Raw genomic sequence first — 20,350 nt, 5'->3', positions numbered from 1 at the left:
CTCCCCTGTACTTGTCACACCCAATATCACCCCCATCTCAACAAGAGAGACACACCCTAAGCTCCCTGCTTCCCATTCTTCACAGGGATCCTTAAACCAGAAACATCTTTCCTGACACTGTTTTCCAAGAAATACACTCCAACCTCCAAAATATCTTCATCAACAGCACCACCTTCACCACACAACCAATATCTCCCCATTCAAAAATACAAGCATTCAACATGCCAAAACCTGCCCCATTGCCATCACTTCTCACACCTCTACTGGCAAATTTACCCTCTACATTTAAAACCTTACACTGCCCAACACTGATTTTGCTGCCTCAAATGATAGACCTGTTTCTGGGTATAGTTGATCTGCTGATTCCAAAAATTGCACCATTTTTCCACTATCAGCTCTAGGTTTTGAGATACAGAACATATTCCTCATACCACTTTTCACTCTCCTCGCCTATAAAAAATACAAGGGTCAAATCATAAATATTGCACAAACTGGCAATACTGCGGAATGGTTTATACAGTCAGAGTAAACATTATGCCACTTGGAGTTGAAGGCTTCTGGAAACAGCTTGTGTGTTCATCACTTCCTTGCTGTCAAATTGAAAGTTATAGATACTAGAGTTTGGACTCCAATTAAAATTTAACCAGTAAACCTACGTAAAAATTTAGCTTATTAATTCTTTGTAAATTTATACTAACCATTTTTTTAGTATGCCTTCTATTTTTTATCATGAGAACAAAATATAAACAGCTGCTGCTTTTTGTTTTTGTAAAAGATCGCTCCCTTTGACATTCAATAAATAAATAGAGTTGATCAAACGTGATGAAATTTTAGTATGGTGCAGTCAGAATGGCTTTAAATACAATTCTTAATTTTCAAATTTCTTAAAAAATTGTGAAATAACCATTCTTATAAATTCTGCGAAACAAATTTTTGTTAGTACTGGATAGTCCTAAAAATACAATATTGGTCTTGTTTTGAAGCCCTTTGAATCTGTTTTTAAAATCTATTGTCATTGTTAATTCACATTGCGAAACTGATTTTATGCAGATTTTTATTCAAGAGAGCAAAGATGTATGTGGAACATGTCAACACCATACACACTGACTCGCAGTGACTACCCAGATTTTCAAAGGTTCAACAGACATCGATGTGTGTGGTGTTGCCACGTTCAACATACATCTTTAGCCTGTAGAATAAAACAAGCTGTGTAGAATCGGTTTTGAAATGTGATTGACAATGATGATGAATTTTAAAAATTGTTGCAGGGAGCTTCAAACAAGACCAATATTGCATTTGTAGGGTTACCCAATCCAAAGAGAAACATATTTTAAGAATTGTGTTTTAAACATTTCTGCCAGCACTGTACTAGGATTTCATTAGGATCAGACAACCCATTTCTTATTTATAGAATTTGAAAGAGGGCGATCATTTGCAAAACTAAAAAAAAAAAAAATCACTTTTCTCTTCTCATGACGATAAAGAATAGAAGACATACTTGAAACAAAAAATAATAAGCATATATTAATTCAGAATTGAATGAGTTAAATTTTGATGTAACTTTTTTTTTATGTAGTTGAATTTTCATTGGAGTCCAAACCCGAGTAAATATAATCTTTTTTCTGACAGTAGTCAATCCCAATTGGAAGTGACGAGTGTTCGCAGAGGCATCTGCAGGCACCTTGGGTATTATGATGGTTTAAGACCAAAGAAAATTGAATGTTTACATGGCAAACAACCGCCAGAAACTCAGTTCTTTGTTTGAAGTTTGTGATAAGCAAACAGTGGACATTCCCATCATCCCCACAACCAAGAAGTTCAACAAACACAAGCTAAGGGTGAAGCAAATTATTGCCTTTGCCTATGATCACAAAGAAATCATAATGACTGATAAGTTTCATGTGAAACTAGTCATAGCAGCATTTTATCATGTCTGGATTCATAAATTACACAGAAAAATGCACAGAAGATAGGACCTGGGTTATTCGGGATGAGTCACTCATTTTGCATGCCCGCACCTTAGCAAGGTTGTGAGCAATTTGCTGAGCAATTGTGAGTAGAAAGTATTGAGTCACCAGACATACAATCCAGACATGAGTCCACCAGACTTTGATTTCTTCCACAAGTTGAAAGAGCCCATGCGTGTACAAGGTTAACCTCCCTGGAAGAGTTTGCTATGTTCCCCATTCATCTGCAGACTGAACAACAGTGGTTACCTAACTGGCACATCAAATCTTCTGAGACATTGAGATACGGTTATTGAGAAGCCAGGAGACTACACTGAAGGAATGTAAATAGACACTGGCTAACATACAATGAACATATTAGAAAAATAATAGTGTCCATTATTCATAAAATGGCCCTCATTCATAAATAATCAGGATATGTTAATGTAGTGTTTAAATTAATGTATTTTAAGTATGAAGGAAACATTTAAAACCTTTTTATTTCATAACAGAAGCATAGATTTATGATACAAATTTCCGAATCATTCGACACGCAAGAAGCTCCTTCTGTAAGACTTCCTAGAGTGGGATGTGCCAGGAAAATCCTGCATATGATTCCAACAATAGTCTGCCATAATCTGTGCATTCCATCTTCCTTGGTATCTAGTTTCCATTTTTTTATGTCCTGGCGATACCTTTCACCTTATTCTTTCCTCAAGTCCAAGGTTCTCTGGAAAGCGATCTGTGACTGTGCAGATAATGGAGGTTAACATTCATGTTACTGCCAAGCCTGTTGAAAGAGCATATCCTCTATTAATTGTGTGTAGTTGTCTACCTTCTTGTTGCAGTTTTTCACAACATAAACAAATGAAGAACAGACATGATTTATTTCATTCATTGATGGGTGTAAGTTTTAAGTTGTCTTATCTGTGGACCATCGAAAACGCCTGCTTTGAGTTTCAACATGGTAAGTCCAGGTAAATTATGTGCTATGTATTCAATGCACCTTTCTTCAAAACCTTTACAGATTATTTCATCAGGCCTAGCTTTATGTGTAGTGGTGACAGTATGATTTTATCTCATGCAACCAAATATTCATTGATTACATTTTGTCCTCCAACCACCATAAACTCCCTCGAAGGTCAATCTTTTATTGCCCAATGTTGAGGTTTGGCTGTACTATTCCAAGAATATAACAAGCAAACATAACTTCAAGTCTACACAAATCACCCATTGATGTTCTTGGTACTGTATCTCTTCCAAGACTAAAGAGATGACCTTGTACTCTTCTTTCATCCTGGTGGAGTGACCAATTGGAACAGAAGAGTTGCCGTTATTTAAAAGAACTCATTTCAAACTATGTTTTGAACTGTCAATGAAAAGACTCTGCTCACTTGGGTTACATTCTGAAAGACCAATTTTCTTCAGAAGGTTTCTGATGTCATTGCAGAATACTAAGTTCTTGTGTTCGGTAAAGAATGACAGCAAATCCATTTTTATCGTCTGATAAAATGTAATTCTTGTTCCTGGCTAAACTACTTTCTTTTCCTCTAATCTGGAGGCAAGCAATTCTAAACACTACTTGGATAGATTTAAGTCCTTGATCAGATCACTCAATTTATTCTGGTCAGAACGTTCATTATGTGAAGTTGTTTGTAAATGAGTCACACTGCCCACACTTTCTTTACTTTGTGCAATATCAGACATGCAAGACTCATCCTCTGAGAGATGTTGTAGTTCACGGAAGGATGGAATGGGTAGTGTGGAAGAGGTCTCCTGGCTGAAGGTAGCTCAGGGTAAGACCACTTGTCATGATTATGTCGATTTATGCCTGTGATAACAGTACAAAAATAAGTCTTTGAAATGCTTTTTTTGATTCCCTCAAAACCATTGGTACTCCAAATTTCAGGAAGCTTATCTTTCAATTTTTCCACTGGCACAAATGCTCTTCTGTACAAGATTTTCATACAGCTTCAGCAGCCCATGGCTTATCCTGATCTCCAAGCTTCACACCGAAATTAGCTACATATGATATTTTTGAAATAGGTTTCCTAATTGCTTTCAGTGTGTACTCCCCACAAATATAGCAAAATATGTCGTGATGATTCAAGCAGCTCCATCTTGAAGTAGCCATATCCTCGATTGAGTTTGATTTGCAGAAATGAAATGATATGAGTGGGAATAGTTGTGAAAGGAAAGAAAATTATACATAAAAAAATACCTAATTTAAATACATAAATTGCCTAATCAATTAGCAAAGCTTGATATGATATCCCTATTTTGCAGAGATTTTTTAAAGAATGGACTAAAATTTTATGCATTCCTATATATCGTATCATATCTGTACCTATGAAATTGGAACTGGTGCAATCTATCAGATGCAATTTTCTGAATCAGCCCTCAAGAACCCCAGGAACAGGTCTAAAAACCAAGACACACATACAAACAAAAAGTTGAGCAGTGTTATCTATACCTTCACATGCAATATCTTGGGGGGCATCAAAGGCCCTCTATCGCAGGATCAACAACCACTCCTCCTCCAACCACAACCTGGATTTAATCATTTCCTTCACTACCAACCATCAAAATATTCCTTTGATTGATTGCTTCTTAGTAGAGATCACCCACTCTTTACCCCAATCTGCCAACACCTCGGTACAAAAAAAAAAGATGGGAGATTGCCTACATATCAGCCATGAATACAACCAACCCCTGGCCTGAAAAAGACCACCCAGTAACTTTCCCAATTAACCCATCACCACCGCAAAACCCTCCCTAACCATCACTTTACAACTTTACACACCATCTTTTTCTACCACTGGAGATGCAGCTGCGGCAATTTGAATGTTTCCAGTGTGTTGTGAGTATTTCCCTTTCCCTTTTTACTTTGTTACACACTCACAGGTATCTTGTTTTTGTCTTCTATTTGAGCACAATCTTATGTTCGTGTGTAAAATGTCTTTTCAGATTGCAAGTGCCTCACCCTCATCAACACAGATGAAGTTTCACGATGGCTCTCTGCCCAACCTACTGAAGGAAGAACCTGACCTCGTGAGTTGTTCAATCAAGAGTGAACCAAATGAAGAGTCTACCAAAAACACTTGCCAGCAAGCATCTTCATCATCAGTTATTAAATCTGAACCAAAGTTGGAACAAATGAAAGTCGAAGAGCCAGGGGATGTTGCCTTTCACATATACTTGAAGTCTAGTGCTGGGATGAATGAATTTTTACAGGAGGATATTAAAGATTTGGATGCGAGTGCACAGTTTGGTGCTCTTGCATGCACAATTGATGACAGTGTCAATGTTAATGTAGAGCTTGAAGATGTAAAGAAGTTGTCAAGAGTGAACTCACAATTGAAGATGAATGTCTGCAGAGACAGAAAGGTGAGTGCATGAAGTATTTTCACATTGATAAAACGGAGTACCATAATACTTTGATCATAAAAATGTAAAGTGCTCCCCTGTTCATAGCATTATGCCATGGAGGCGTATAGGGAGTGTGGGGGTAACGCCCCACACTTTCAGGTATCTTGTCTTTTGTCTTCAGTCCACATGGTAGCTACTGTTTTTTTTAATACAACATTTTAATGCAACTAAATATTAACATTAACAACTATGTGCAGTATGTTAAGTGAGAAACAAAACTGATTCATCCACATAGTATTCAATTTTAAAAATGTTTTAAACACTTGTAGAAAAACAGCCAGGTGTTTTGAACGTCGCCGAGGGGTATTCATGACAATATGTTTCTTTGTTAATTCAATGTACAGTTTCAGCCATTGAACAGATTTCTATACACAATAAACAAAATGACATGGATTGAATGAAAAGTTAAGTTATAAAACATGCAAATAACCACAAACTTTCAAGTATCAAGTATCAAAATGTCTCAAAAACCAGACTGAAAAAAACAAGGTTCAAAACACTTTGTTTTAAACATTTGTAGAAAAAACAAAGTCGTGTGTTTTAAATGTTAAAACAAGTTGTTTAAAACACTTTTGTTTTAATCATGCCAACCCTGGTACCCAGAGATGTGTTGTAGCAATGTAATGAGTGTTTTTATGTTACACTATTTATCATGTCATGACATCATTGCCAACTCCTTGTGATGTGTTCTGCATGTGGAGGATAACTTATTGTACACAGGGCAAAATTTTGTCAACAGATGCTAGCAGCATGTGCCTAACTTTTTTTTCATATATTTACAAGAAAGTCACAATTCATAATTTTGCACGGGAATTCAACTTAATTTAAAAATTCAGTGCACCTGGCAACTCTGTTTTGTTGCCACATTCCAGCTAAAATACTTCTTCTGGGGTACATTCCAAAAGTCACAACCAAACACAAATCTAAAAAATGTAAGTGGCCTCCTGAACCTGGTGAATGTGGGTTTTGTTTGGAATATTTAAGAATGGCAGACAATAGGAAGGCTGCTATATTAGCAACTCCCCCTCCTCCGTGGGAAATTGATGTTAACATATACTTTGTATTACACATATTACATTTAGTGTCAGCCACAGTAATTTTGTTAATATTTGGAAGGGTGTTGCAGGAACCTTATATTTTCAGTCTGAAAAAGTTTTTTTTTCAAGAGACTACACTATTATGTGGGGAAGGGAAATATGCCTTATTTGCCCCTCCCTAAAAAAAAAAATAATCATGCAAATGACCATGCCACTACACAAATAATATATAAACTGCACATCTTTGTACACTCAGATTTCAAGCACTAGCTCCTGTCCACAAGTTTCAGATTCTTTGCTCTGGCCGAGAACCTGCTATGTGTGTCTACAATACTACCTACAAAAATCATCGAAAATTATTGTTGTTTATTGTGCATGCTGTTGGCAATTTTCCTACGAGATTTGAAGAATTAGATAAACAATGCCTGTGCTATGTACATTTTGCCACAAAATTTCCTGCTTTGGCATCTATCTTTGGTAATCTACAATCTCTTTCTACAAGAAATAGAAGTAGAATAGAAATTGTGATACTTGCTGAAAGAACTAGCATACTGAATAATTTACTTTTCTTTCTAATTACACACTTATACAGCACACATTTCACCCATGCTCATCATCCTAACAGCCCAGCACTTTCTGCAGCTTGCAGAGGCTTTTGGTCTGTGTTTGTTTGGTTCAGCACATGTTTTCCTGCCTTTCTACAACAAGCAGATGATTTTAACGAAACTAACTTGCCTCAGAGCTCGTATGTATTTTGAAGTTCTTTCTCGTCTGAAATATGGGAAAGCACTTCTGGAATGGCCAGTTGTCATAACTGCTTCACGTGCTAATAGTGCAGTCATGCAACTTTTGGAACATGCCCATGAAATCAAATTATGATGTGTCTACTACTGTATATTCCTTTTAATCCAAATGCATGCCTTTTTTAATTACAGTTTTGGTATTAATGTCTCAATTAGATCATTAAAGTAGTAATGTAATAGATGCATATTTTGGAAAGATATGCAGAAATTTAGGAAACTTTATTCCAACCACAACGCTTTTCTTCTCTCATTGCTGCCCCCTTTTTATTTAAGTGTTGGTTAACTTTTGGTGAATTGTATTTACATGTTCCTACTATGAGACGGGATCGTTATTTCTTGATTGTGTCAATTAGGCGACAGGAGCATGTACCCAATTTCCTAATTTTTTAAAATTATTTTCCAAAATGTGGGGACATAAGTAACATGTTGTCACATACGTCTTTTGTCTTGATTTCCTCCTAAAGTTTAACCTAATTGCATCCTTTCATCCCATTGCAGGGCCAATATAAAAAAACAATGAAGACCTTACAATGCCTGCATCTGTTGACAAAAGTTTGGCCTGCTATTGTTGCCAGCTAAGGAATTATTGCCTTAAAATTGCACTTTTTCACTTAACATGCTTAATCATCAAAACCCCAAAGCCATCAAATGCTGCTCCCCATGCAGCATGCAAATATCCAGAAGATATCTAATGTATATCTTCAGGATATTTGTGCCAAAATTCTAGTTATCCAGGAATGTCCAGTAAACATCCATTGAATATCCTCTGAATATCCTTAAGTCCAACTAAGCGATATCCAGGAAGGTCATGTTTGGACATTCTATGGATGGTTTCTGCTTGTTTTAGGGATTCTGTGGGTCATTTTTAGACATTCTGTGTGCCATTATTGGATATGCTTTGGACATTGTATGCATGACTTTTGGACACATTTCGGATATCAATGTCAATTGGTTCCCGTGATTGGGGCATTATCTGCATGTTTCTATTTAATTTTGTGCAAGGATTTATCTGGGCTAAAACTGCACTTAATCTGGAAGTTATCCTGATATTTTTCATGCGTACTTTGGATATGAAAAGAACATTCCTGGACTAGATTTATGTATATCGAAGGCCTTGTCTACTCATTGGATAATAACAAGCAATTCTCTCTCTCTCACACACACTACACACACACACAAATATGCAGATGGACACAACAAATTCATATTCTTCACTACCAGGAGCAAGCACACTGCATTGAGGTTGGCATGTTTGACACAAATTTTTTTACATCAACTTGCTTTAAGCATTTAATAAACACAGCTTTTTTTCCACAAATGTTCAAAACGATAAAGACAAAGTGCTTTCAACATGTTTTTTAGACTTGTTCAAAACACGTATTGATACTCGATGTTTGATAGTCTGTGCAGGTTTAGTTAAATTTGTCTTTGTTTTCATTCAGTGTTATTTTGTTTACTGTGCACAGAAATCTGTTCAGTGGCTGAAAAAATATATATATCCAGTTAACAAAGAAACATGCAGTGACAAATACCTACGTTTTGTATTTAAAGGACTTGACTACATTTGTTTTACAAGTGTTTCAAACATTTTTTAAATTGAATATTATATGGATTAAAGAGATTTGTTCCTCACTTAATACACTGGACATAGTTGTTAATCTCAATATTTTGTTGCATTCACAAAGAAATGTATTTCAGAAAACAGAAAAGTCCTGTGAGAGTAGCTACCATGTGAATAGAATTGGGCCTGGTAACTGCATTAGTTGAAGATTCTTGAATAGCCTTCATGTGAGATTTAAGATTAACAGAAATAAGTATTTTAAGAAGTTAGTCAAATGTTTACTTCATAACTAGGAACATATTCCTTCCTCGCATTATTAACAGATTCCTTATTAATCATTTTTCTTAGAAAATAAGTCTTCTTGGCATTATGTTTTAAATGTTTTATTTGTTTAAAACGTGTTTTTTCGGATCTTGATTAAAACAGTGTTTAAAATGTTAAAAAAATGTCTAAAACAAAAAAAACAACTTTTTTTACCAAAAATAAAGAACAACAAATTTTGCCAACCCTGACTGCAACTATGCCCTCAATACAACCAACTATGCTTTTTGGGTGAGGCAGGTGAGCCCAAGGCTGAATCTTGCTCTGTAGTAAATAAAAAGACTTTTCAATTCAATTCAATTCAACTTCAGGAACATTCTCCTGGCCTTGTGCGTATGCATGACTAGCTTGGTCAAATAATAACCTATGTACAGGGCAATTGCTTTGTGCAATGTTTGCGAGTTACGAATTAATACTAGATCACAGAATTTGAGTACTAACATAACTAAATTGAGGCTAGACACTATCAATGAATATTTCCACTGGTATCAACGCGTTTACATATTTTTTTTAATAGCATGTAGACATAATACTGAATATCCTATAGATATCCAGAATGAGAGATCCTCTAGATGCACAGGACAGGAAATTATCTGTATATCCAGGAGGATCTCCCATCCTAGATATCATAGTCGAGATAAACACTTTCTATGTCCAACATGCTACAATCATTTGGAATGATCTGTACATTGTGGATATCCCATGGAGATAGGTGCTAATGGTCATGACTGATAGTGGTCACAAATGACATAGTAACATCTCATCAGACATGTAATTATGACCCTTTCAAAATTTATTTGTAAATATATCTCACTGAAATGTGTATTTCTGGGAAACATTATTGCTGACTTCTGCCTGTTAGTAATTTATGCTTGCCTCCATGATGGAGTGGTTAGCACGTGCACTACATCGATTCCAAGAATCCTTGGTTTGAATTCCAGCCTGGGCATGGGTATTTTTTAGTGTCCATTCATCAATTTCATAATATCATCACTCATCCTCATCTTCGCGATTAGCCAAAAGTGGTAGAAAAGCCAAGTTAATTGATTGATTGATTGAGTTTATTTTACTTCGTGTTTTGTGCCTCTTGGCTAATTTGCGAAGATGGGGATGAGTGATGAAATGATGAAATTGATGAATGGACATTCACAAACAACCAAGCCCGACCAGGATTCGAACCTGGGACCCTTGGCGTTGCAGCGCGATGTGCTAACCACTCGGCCACAGGGTCGGGCAAAAGCCAAGTTAAATAATTATAATCAATCAATGTTATTAATTTACAGAATTTTCTGTATGGTGTAAACCAATAATATTAAACATTGAAAAATATTTCAGTAGATGAGGGTTCATTATGCTGTAATCCCTGTGTAAATCTCCCTTAGAGTTTTCACGATACAGTCAATTAAAGTTTGGGCTGTTCAGCTATTGAATCACTCTATAAGATATTCTATAGTACTTGAAGGTATTGTTAGTGTTACACAAGTAGTATTTGAAATAAAGTTTCATTCTTCATAATTTAAGCATTTTGAAATGTCAAATAATTGGGTTAACTACTAATCAATGATTTCCATTGTGAAATTGGTATAGGAAAGTTTAAAACCACATGATGTAGTAGTCTAGTTGCAAAAAAAAGGCAGCTTTTTTGAATGCACTGGGTTTTTTTTCGATAAAAAGTCAGCCTTTCTGAAGAAAAAAAACAGGAAATTTTGGCTCTTTACCAATTGCACTTAATCTACTTATATTTTACTTGTAGCGTCATTTAAGGGTTTAGAGTCCTCCCTGATGGCGTAGGGGTAGCTTCCTCGCCTTGTAATCTAGGGGTCCCAGGTTTGATACCCGGTGGTGGCACATAGTGGTTTGGATCCCACTTTAAACTGTAGGTCCAGTTCCGATTAGCTTTAATGTGCATAAAGTGGACTTAAACACCAACTCCACCCATTTAAGGGTTTAGAGGTTCGTAATGTCATATTTTGGAACTAGCTAAATAATTTTACATGATGTGGCAGACAAAAACACATATTGGCCATTTTTTCTGCAGGGTGTTTGAAAAGTCACACAACCAAGACTTCAGACGTTTGTAACTTTTGTACAAAAAGCTCAGAAGAGCACAATGGCTCAAATCCCATTTTAAGCTGTAGGTCCAACCAGAATGAGAATATCTAAGCATAAAGTGCACTTAAACAAGATTTTACTGTCAGAACCAGATTAAATAATAATAATGTACTTTATTTTTGGTGAATGTATTTCAGTTTCTGCCTCAGTTTTAGGGCCGTGGTGTACTAGGGCACTTTTTCCCAACTGCCAGGCTGTGACCCAGTAGTTTTATATTTGTCAACAAGCCTAGACATATATCATGTGGCATAATTTATTTTATTAATATTTAATTTGAAGGGTGCATATTGACATACAAAGGTAAAGGAAATACAAAGGGGAAAGAGCAGGGCATTAACTTTATAAAATGAATTTACCACTCTTTGGCCTCATAATGGTTGAGAACCACTAATCAAGGTTTGCTTCATTTGCAGATTTAGCAGCTTTTACATCAAATTATACATGATACACTTGAAAGCCAGAATACACATATTTTATGCTAAATACAAACGTAAAGGGGTTTGATACTATAATTTTTTACTTTAAATATAGCTTTAAAAAATGGTATTACTGAGGGGACAATTGATAAGTGTGTTAAAAGATATATCAATATTTTCTTTGTCTTTTCTTTTTGCTTTATGCACATATTCGTATGCCAGATATAAACATTGAAAATTATATATGTATATTATTAGATTTCATTTACGAAATATATACAAAACTATAAGTTATGTGGGTGTGTATATACTATGTAGATATATTTGATAAGCCTACTGAAATATGAAGTTAACACTTTTTTAAAACCTTGCATTCAAAGAAGCCAGAATTTTTGCAACTACTGCTCATGTCTAGCTGTGAATTCCAAGTTGAAAGTTGTTCTTTAAATTTAGATATGCATGTTTTTCATAGTAGAGAGATAAATGAAAGCTGTGGAACAAGAAAGTGCAGTAAAGTAATGTATTTTCATAGATTTGGAACATTTTGGGGTAAAAAACGAAAGAAGCCCAACGAAAAAAGCTGCGGAAAAAAAGCAGTTTTTTCCCAACCACTTACAACTCTAGGTAGTAGCGCACTTTCTCTGATACATCCTGTCCTAAGTTGTCTTTAATAATGCATATCTTCTTCCAGGTTATTACTGGTATATGGATGAGTCACCTAAGATTGCCACAGCAAATATTTCGTGAACAAAAATGAATATTGGAAAACTACTTTTGCAGATATAAAAGTATGCGAGAGGCTCATGAAATTAGTAGACACAATACGTTCAAATACGTAAGGAAGTACAATTTTCAGCAGAAACTTTCGTTTTTTTTAATGGAAACCACATATTATTTTAGTGCTATTGAAAGTAGGAAAAAAAAAGCATTAAAAATGGCCTTTGTAACATTGTAATACGTCAAGTAGTTCTCAAGTTATTGTAAATTGAAGGTGATGCTTGAAAGAAACATCTCAGAAGTAGGGCAATGTGATATATCGATGTAGAGTCGATATTTTTAAAATGCCGATGAGTAGATATAAATAATATCAATGTCGAAAATATCGATATTATTATTTATTATCTCAATAGGGTTATAATTAAGCCATACAACATTTCATTTAGAACAATATTAATACAAGTAATGACTTGAAGCCCTATGTTGTAAAAAGAAATATATATACAAATGCTACATCTAAGGAAGATGACATGAATTTACATGAGCATGTAGTGTTACATAGTAACAATGAAATAGGGAAAGTTTGAGTATTATTTTTAAAAAAGAAGGTGTGTGGGTTTGGATATGAGTGTGTATGGAATTACTGTTTGAAATGGATAGGGATGAAAATATAAATCATATGTAGGGGGGGGGGGGTTAAGCACTGAAAATAATATTACTGAGAGTTATAATTTATAGGCATGTGAACGTAGAAGATGACAAAACTGAGCTTTGCTGGTACTGAGTTTGACCTTTGTCGGTAGTGAATTCCAGGTTGCCGCTGCTAGGTTACGAGAAGGACTTCTGACCAAATCTGCGTTTGTTAGGTTTGGGGATTACTAGGTCTCTATGTAAGGAAGATCTGGCATTTCGGGTGCTGAACTCAGAGTGGAGCTTAAACCTATTATGCAATTGAGATGATTTGTTATGAATACTATGGAATACCTTATTCAGGTAGATGCAATGTATTCTCGAAGTTACTGTGGGTATGTTGTAAAACTTGCCCAATTGTTGGGAATTATTTTGTTGGGGGTGCATGTGAATGGTTCTTAAGCAATTGTTTTGGATAGATTCAAGTTTCTTCAGATGAGTTATGTTACCACCAGAAATAAGACTAGCACCTTACTCGAATACGGGAGGAATAAAGGTAAGGTATAAATGTCTACTAAGATTTCTGTTGAGATATTTACGAAGTTTTGGAAATATGTAAATATGGTGATAGATTTTACGAATATAGTTATTTATTTGGAGGTTAAAATTTAGCTCTGGGTCGATAATGATTCGAGATGCTTTAAATGATTGCTCAAAGGTACTCTGGTGTCATTATGGTTAATAACTGTTGTGTTAGCTGGGATTCCCTTACCAGTGTGAAGCACCATGGCATTTGTCTTTGCAACATTAAGCTTCAGGTTCTTGTTGTTATACCAATTTAGAACTTTGGGGAATGAGTTTTCCATTTTCTCCTTTACATCCTGGTATGTTTCTCCAACATGCACTAGAAGGCAATCATCATCTGCGTACAGAGTAATCGATAAATCTCAATTTATTAGTGTGATATCATCAATAAATAGGCTGAATAATTTTGGCCAGGTATAGAGCCTGTCTTGTACTGTAGTTGTGCTGTCAAGTATGTGTGTCTGTTTTGTGTAGTAGTTGTGCTATCTAATTTGTTTGTTTGTGTTGTGTAGTAGTTGTGGTGTGTAGTGTGTTTGTGTTTATATTGTGCAGTAGTTGTGGTGTGTTTGTGTTTATATTGTGTTATAGTTGCGATGTGTTTGTGTGTGTCTTGTGTAGTAGTTGTGCTGTCTAATGTGTTTGTGTTCGTCTTGTGTAGTAGTTCCTGCATCCATATTGGGGGTTAGGCGTAGAGCTGACAAATCTGCACTGTAAAAAGACATGGCAATATAAGGCCATAGATGTTCCCAAGGTAAAATAGTCCCCCATTAGCATCTCCGGGTGGGGACTACTTTGGGAGGTCCCTGGACTAAGGATAAGATCTACATTAGGAATAAGGATATTAAATTAGGCACCTGGAATGTTCTGAGTCTTTACCGGCCAGGGGCATTTCAGTGTACAGTTAATGAGATAGTTAAGTATAAATTAGATGTAGTAGCTGTCCAGGAAATTAGGTGGCCAGGAGAAGGGAATTGTAAATCTAAAAATTATACTTTTTTCTATGGTGGTACTGAAAATCATAAATTTGGAACAGGCTTTTTCATAAATAATAGAATTATCTCAGCTCTTAAAACAGTAGAATTTATTAATGATAGGATATCATATGCAGTTTTACAGGGTAGGTGGTGTAAAATTATTTTAATAAACATACATGCACCAACGGAAGATAAAGATGATAATACTAAAGATGACATTTATACAGAGTTAGAACAGGTATTTGATAAATTTTCTCAGTATGATATGAAAATTCTCTTAGGTGACTGTAATGCACAGATTGGCAAAGAAGAAACATTTAAACCCACGATTGGTAAAGAAAGTCTTCATGAATTAAGTAATGATAATGGGATAAGATTGATTACTTTTGCAACCTCAAAGAATTTAATTGTGAAAAGTACCACATTTAAACATAAATATATCCATAAATATACCTGGTCTTCCCAAGACGGTAAAACTCATAATCAGGTAGATCATATTCTCATTGAAAGAGAAGGCATACTAGTATAATTGGCGTTCGTACACATAGAGGTGCTGACTGTGCCAGTGACCATTATCTAATAATTGCTGCATTAAGAGAAAGACTCGCAGTGATAAATCATAAGAAACAAAATCTAAAAGTTCTAAAATTTGATACAGGAAAGTTTGCTGATGAAAGAATTAAGAAAGATTACCAAATTAAACTGTCAAATAGATTTGATATTTTGCAGGATTTAAATGATGATGAAAATATAAATGAGACAGGCGTAAATAAGAATTGGGAACACATATGTAATCCAATAGAATTAGCAGATAGAGACAGTATTGGACACCATAAACCAAGAAAAAGTAAGCCATGGTTTGATATTGAATGTCATAATCTAATAGAAATAAGAATTCAGGCTAGACTTAGGTGGTTAAATAACTCTGATGATACAAATCTAAACAATTATAATAGAATAAAGCGAGAAGTTAACCGCATGTTTAGAAGTAAAAAAAGAGATTACTTGAAAAGTAAAATTAACGAAATTGAAACAAACAGCAAAAATAAAAATATCGGAGATTTATATAAAGCTGTAAATGAATTTAGAAAGGGGTGGCAACCTAAAGTAAACTTGATAAAAGAGAAGGACGGTGATTTTCTAGCTGACCCAAGCGATATTCTAAATAGATGGAAGAACTACTTTAATGACCTTTTAAATGTCCATGTAGCAGATAAATCAGAAGTAAATGAAGTCCACACAGCAGAACCTTTTGTTCCAGAACCTAACTTAACTGAAGTTAAAGATGCTATTAAAAGGCTAAAGAATAACAAAGCACCTGGCATTGATTTAATACCAGTTGAGTTAATTAAATATGGTGGAAATTCATTAATATGTCAAATTCATAAATTAATTTGTTTAATATGGAATAAAGAAGAAATCCTTCAACAGTCGAAAGAATCCATAATTGTTCCTGTGTTTAAAAAAGGTGATAAAATGAACTGCAATAATTACTGTCGAATTTCTCTACTCTCAACAACATATAAAATATTATCTAACATTCTTTTAACAAGACTAACCCCATATGCTAATGAAATTATAGGTGATTATCAATGTGTATTTAAATGTAACAGATCAACTACAGATCAAATTTTTCACATCAGACACACACTTGAAAAAAGTGGGAATATAATCAAAATGTCAATCAGCTATTCATTGATTTCAAAAAAGCATATGATTCTGTCAAAAGAGATAAATTATATAATATATTTGTTGCATTTGGAATACTTAAGAAGCTTTTTAGTATGATAAAAGTATGCACCAATGAAACAGAAAGTAAAATTTGTGTGGGTATTAATGTGTCTGACAAATTTACAATTCATGATGAGTTAAAACAAGGAGATGCATTATTTCCATTGCTCTTTAATGTTGCCTTAGAATATGCTGTTAGGTAGGTAAAAGAAACTAAAGAAGGACTAAAATTAAATGGTATGACACAGTTGTTAGCATATGCAGATGATGTAGACTTACTGGGGGATGATGTGAATACAATTAAAATAATGCTAAGATATTTTTCAAAACTGCTAAAGAGATACGTTTGGAAGTTAACAAAGAGAAAACTAAATATATGCTTACATACTGAAACCAAGTGTTAGGTAATAATCAAAATCTAATTATTGATAACAACTAGTTTGAACCAGTTTCCAAATTCAAATACTTAGGAGTAATATTAACAAATGAAAATTATATTAAAGAGGAAATAAAAAGTAGGCTTAATTCAGGAAATGCATGTTACTTCTCTCTTCAAAAAAATTTTGTCTTCTCGTTTAATATCTAAGAAACTAAAAGTTAAAATATACAAAACAGTAATTTTGCCTGTAGTATTATATGGGTGTGAAACTTGGTCCCTTACATTGAAAGAGGAACATAAATTGAGAGTATTTGAAAATAAGATCCATAGGAAAATCTTTGGACCTAAAAGGGATGAGGAGACAGGTAAGTGGAGAAGGTTACATAATTTAGAACTACATAATTTGTAGTCATGTCCAGATATTATTAGAATGATTAAATCAAGAAGACTTAGGTGGGCAGGCCATGTGGCACGAATGGGAGAGGAAAGAGGAGTTTACAGGATTCTTGTTGGGAAACATGATGGTAAGAGACCTGTAGGATGGCCAAGACGAAGATGGAGGGACAACGTTGAGATGGAACTGAAGTAAGTCAGTAGGGATGGAAAAGAGTATATAGATCTTGCTCAAGATAGGGACAGATTAAAGGCCTGTGTTGCTGCAGCCATGAACCTTCGGTTTTAAGAAGGCTAGAGAGTTAGTTATAGAGCCTTGTGGAATGCCAGAGGCCACTGACTGCTGAGTGGAAAGTGAACATCTTACTTTCGTTGAGATTTTTCTATTCATGAGAAAACTTCCTATTTAAAGAATTATTTTGCTATGGCACCCAAATCTATCCTTTAATTTTTGTAGTAACAACTTGTGGTCAACAGTATCTAATGCTTTGCATACGTCCAGGGAAATTAATCCAACCAGGGGACTCTTTTTTCGGTCCAGTGCTCGCATCATTCATTAACTAAACTAAGTAACAATAATTCCGAGGACGCACCCTTTCTGAATTCAAATTGTCAATCAGACATAAGATTATTTGTTTCCAGGAAGGTAGTCAATTACCTGTCTATTACCCTCTCTAAAACTCTTCTCAAAGTAGGGGTAAGAGAAATAGGCCTACACTTAGACCCTAAGGTAGGAGATCCAGATTTGTGGATTGGTGTTATTATGGAGTGCTTCCAGCTTGTTGGAAACTGGCAACGTTTGAAGGACATGTTTATTATGTTGGCAAGAATATGAATTCTTCAATTTGCAAGACAATAGTTGAATTGGGGTCTTCTCTTAGTATATTTACACCTGAATTGTCGACTTGCAAGTGATTAATTGTGGTTTTTGATTCTCTACCCGTGATCTCATTGATAACCTTCCATTTGCAGCTGTTATTGCTAGTGGTCTGGTTCACCATATCTCTGTAGTAATTTACTTTTGCCTGCCTAGTAATTGTTGTGCAATGATTCCTAAAAATTTGTATTGCTCCTACATATAGTCGCAGGAACGGTTCACGGCTTTCTTGAACAACTGGTTCTTCTGTGATACTAATTTAATAATTTGAGGAGTAATCCAGGGCTTCTTGCTTTCTCTCACGGTGAGAGTTTTCAAGGGAGCAAATTATTCGGGTGCAGTCAAAATGAGAGACTGCAGGTGACTTACTTTTTTGTCCATGGTTAAGTCAGGAGATGTACTTGCGTAGAACAGAAGAGAGAATGCGAAGGTGAAAAAATCAGTTTCATATATTTTATGAATTTTACGGGTAGTAATTAGCTTCTTGGCGTGCATGTTATATTAATTTTGAGTGTGGTGTAAACGAGAACATGGTCACTCATGTGCTCACAGACAGTTTGTGTAACTGTGTGCAAGTGAGGGTTCAAGGAAACGATTCGGATGTCTACGTAATTCTTGTATGCAGAGTAATGAGTTATTTGTGTCCTAAAGCTGATAAAGTTTCTAATAATGTATTTGTGTCTTGGTCATCTTTCAATAGATTTACGTTCACGTCTCCTAGTAGTACGGATAGTTGGCTTGGTGGTAAGCTTGTGATTGTTGTTTACAAGATTTTGCATGCTCTTCTAACCGAACCACTAGGAGGTCTATATCCACAGCCAACAATAACACTTTTATTTGTTTTAGAACACGAGACTCTCGCCCAAAGCCCTTCAAGGTCACGTTCATTAACTGAGGCTAAGTGAGAGGCAAGAAAGCTGTTCCTAACGAAGATAGCAGTGCCACCTGCTAGGGTATCAGTCATTTCAAAACAGATTGAAATTAGGGATGCTATATAGAGAGGGACGACTGCAGCCACATTTCGCTCAATGTGATAACGTCAAATTTTGATATGTGAATTTGTTGTTGAGTGATCGGACGTTCCAGTGGCATATGCGAATGTTGCCTTTCCCATCCCTGAGCCAGACGTCCGGCAGGGTAAGGTACAGTCACAAAAGCACTTACTTCAGGTCTGTCGGCACCTTGGAATGTTGGCTGGCGAACGGGGAGGGGGTGTTTTGAGGGTCGTTACTTGCGATGGAGAACAAGCCATTCCTTGCAATTGTCAAAGACTTGTCTTTTGCTGCTAGTGTTGCAAATTCAGTATCCGTTTTGGCGCCCATATTGATAATATCTATATTGACATGTCGAATATCAGTGAATCGGATATGGAATGTCGATATTGAATATCAACATATCAAATATTAATATCGACATCAATATTATAGATTTCCATATATGGACTTGGATATTTTTTTTTATCAACTTACAATTGTTCTTAAAACAATATGGGGTTTCCATTTTTTAAAAAAGCATAAGTTTGTTTTGTAAATCATACATATTGTGTCTACTAATTTGACGAGTCCCTTGCATACCTTTATATCTGCAAAAGTAGTTTTTCATTATTTATTTGTTGTTCACGAGATTTTTCCAGTTGTAATTTTAGGTGACTCAGCCTGTATACATTGATTATATGTGCTTTTCAATAAAAATATTTGTACAACGATATACATTTATATTTTAAGGAGACCAACTCAAAATTTCAGACCCAAATCACTTCCAATAGGATTTCTTTCTTGCAGCTCGACACCAGCGAAAACATTCTGCTCTGCAACAGAGAATAGTGGAACTACTCTAGATACTGCAGAGGAAGGAGAATCTACAAAATCTTCAAACTCAAAAGGTTTTGCCATTTGGAATGATGAAAGTAATTTGTTTAATGATAAATGTGAACTTGCGGTTCATGTGCAAAATCATACTAGAACAAAATCTTTTGAATGCTCAATGTGCAAGGAATCATTTAAGGAGGTAAAATGTCTCACGGAATGTACAAGAGTTCATAGTGGTGGAAAGTCCTTTCCGTGTTCAACCTGTATCAATCCTTTTGCATTGAAACAAAATCTTAGAAAGCATTGGAAAACTCATAGTGTTGTGAGCAAAGAGGATCCTGGAAAACATTCCAGAACTCATACTGGAGACAAGCCTTTTGTATGTTCAGTGTGTAATGATGCATTTGCACTGAAAGTCATTTCTTGTAAAACATTTAAGAATTCATACTGGAAACCCTTTGCATGCTCAGTGTGTAATAATGCATTTACAGTGAAGTCAAGTCTTAGGAAACATTTAAGAATTCATACTGGAGCGAATCCCTATATGTACTCAACGTGTAACAATTTTCACGCAAGGAAGTTCTTTCAAAACATTCTAGTCTTCATAGTGGAGAGAAACTGTATCGGTGTC

The 20,350-nt window shown here is 35.3% G+C and overlaps 1 protein-coding gene across 2 annotated transcripts in view; it reads left to right on the top strand.

The window, feature by feature from the left end:
• Positions 1 to 20,335, top strand: part of LOC145981643 (uncharacterized) — a 43,104-nt gene extending 22,769 nt beyond the window's left edge. Inside the window, exons 2-3 of one of the 2 annotated variants that reach the window (XM_083115036.1) lie at positions 4,914 to 5,333; positions 19,693 to 20,335. In XM_083115036.1, the coding sequence (XP_082971162.1) occupies positions 4,944 to 5,333; positions 19,693 to 19,734 (432 nt within the window). In that variant the 5' untranslated portion in view covers positions 4,914 to 4,943 and the 3' untranslated portion in view covers positions 19,735 to 20,335. Of the gene's footprint in view, positions 1 to 4,913; positions 5,334 to 12,316; positions 12,474 to 19,692 lie in introns of those variants that run through there. The other variant, XM_083115035.1, reaches the window with a different exon arrangement.
• The last annotated feature ends 15 nt before the right edge of the window (positions 20,336 to 20,350 follow it).

This window comes from Lepisma saccharinum, chromosome 29, assembly GCF_977018435.1.
Source record: "Lepisma saccharinum chromosome 29, izLepSacc3.1, whole genome shotgun sequence".
NCBI classification, from domain to species: domain Eukaryota; kingdom Metazoa; phylum Arthropoda; class Insecta; order Zygentoma; family Lepismatidae; genus Lepisma; species Lepisma saccharinum.
Note: the sequence above shows the minus strand (reverse complement) of the source record. Positions and strands in the feature narration are given on the sequence as shown.